Here is a 1,287-nt window from a genome sequence, read left to right as displayed (position 1 = left end):
ACGTAGACTCACTGTTGGTGGCAGGCCAGATCAACGGTTTGTATGGTGCAAAAGGAGAAATCATGGCGCTCTACCTTGAACAGGCAAAGTCGTTGCTCCAGCAATTTAACTCCTTCAAGATTACTCACATCAACAGGAGCGAGAGCAAGCCCGCTGATGCATTAAGCAAACTTGCTTCCACAAGTTTTTAGCACCTGGCAAAAGACGTGCGCATCGAACTACTAAAGAACGCGTCTATTCCTCTCCGACAGGTGAATGCCATCCAGATGGGATCCTGGTCATGGATGTCGCCGATAATCATGTACTTACCATCGGGGATACTATCAGAGAAGAAGGCAGAGGCCCGGAAGGTACAACACAAAGCATTACACTACCAGATGTCCGACGGCATCTTGTACAGGCGATCTTACCCGGGACCCATGATACGATGTGTCGACCCCGAAGATGTAAACTATCTTATCAGAGAAGTACATGAAGGAATCTGTGAAATCCACACAGGCCCAAGAATGGTTGTGGAAAAAGTTATGAATGCCAGATACTATTGGCCAGGGATGCATTTAGACGCGGTGAAGGTTTTAAGGAAATGTGACGCGTGCCAATGGCATGCACCCAAGACTTTGCGACCCAAAAATGCCTTATTCCCTGTCACAACAGCCTGGCTGTTCCAGCAGTGGGGGATTTACATGGTTGGCCCATTCCTAGATGCCCCGGGGCAGTGAAGTTCATAATAGTCGTAGTGGACTATTTTACCAAGTGAGTAGAGGCAAAGGCCCTGGCTTCGACGACAGCGATGGTAATGTACAAGTTCATACGGGAACAAATCATATGCCGGTTCGGATTGCCACTACGAATCATCACCGATAACGGTACAAACTTTGCGGTAGAAGACTTGCAAAAGTGGTTCAAAGAGCTACACATTGAGCATGTTGACGTGGTGCGGTATATATATATAAGATACATTTTAGCTCTTTTTAGTAGCAAATTCAAGTTTTAAATTTATAAAACATGATATAATACTATCACTCTACACACACGTTTGGGAAAGTGCACCCATCGCGGACGTAGTATAGTGATGACAAGATAACGAGGTCGTCCAAGGACACAAGGGCTTTTAGTACTGGCTTATCGTTAACGTCTATTGTAACCAAATTTTGATAAAAAGGTTTTTAAAGTTATAAAAAGATAAAGCAAAAATAAAATGTAAGGAAAAACAGATAGACAAGAAGGAATCACTTGGTTCCAACTCCTCTTTTATGTATCCTTTAATGATTTCCGCACTTTGGGCAT

At 43.8% G+C, this 1,287-nt stretch overlaps 1 protein-coding gene across 1 annotated transcript; it reads left to right on the top strand.

Annotated features, from left to right (window-relative positions):
• The first annotated feature begins 299 nt into the window (after positions 1-299).
• Positions 300-719, top strand: LOC118480166. Its single transcript, XM_035974874.1, has one exon. It carries the CDS (start codon positions 300-302, stop codon positions 717-719), a length of 420 nt encoding a protein of 139 aa, XP_035830767.1.
• Positions 720-1,287: the final 568 nt, after the last annotated feature.

This window comes from Helianthus annuus, chromosome 7, assembly GCF_002127325.2.
Source record: "Helianthus annuus cultivar XRQ/B chromosome 7, HanXRQr2.0-SUNRISE, whole genome shotgun sequence".
Taxonomy (NCBI): domain Eukaryota; kingdom Viridiplantae; phylum Streptophyta; class Magnoliopsida; order Asterales; family Asteraceae; genus Helianthus; species Helianthus annuus.
The sequence above is the reverse complement of the archived record's forward strand: the minus strand, read 5'-3'. Positions and strand labels throughout refer to the sequence as shown.

What these genes read in the sequence shown, in the direction of transcription:
- LOC118480166 (XM_035974874.1), top strand. Translation starts at nt 300, where the DNA reads ATGTACTTACCATCGGGGATACTATCAGAGAAGAAGGCAGAGGCCCGG.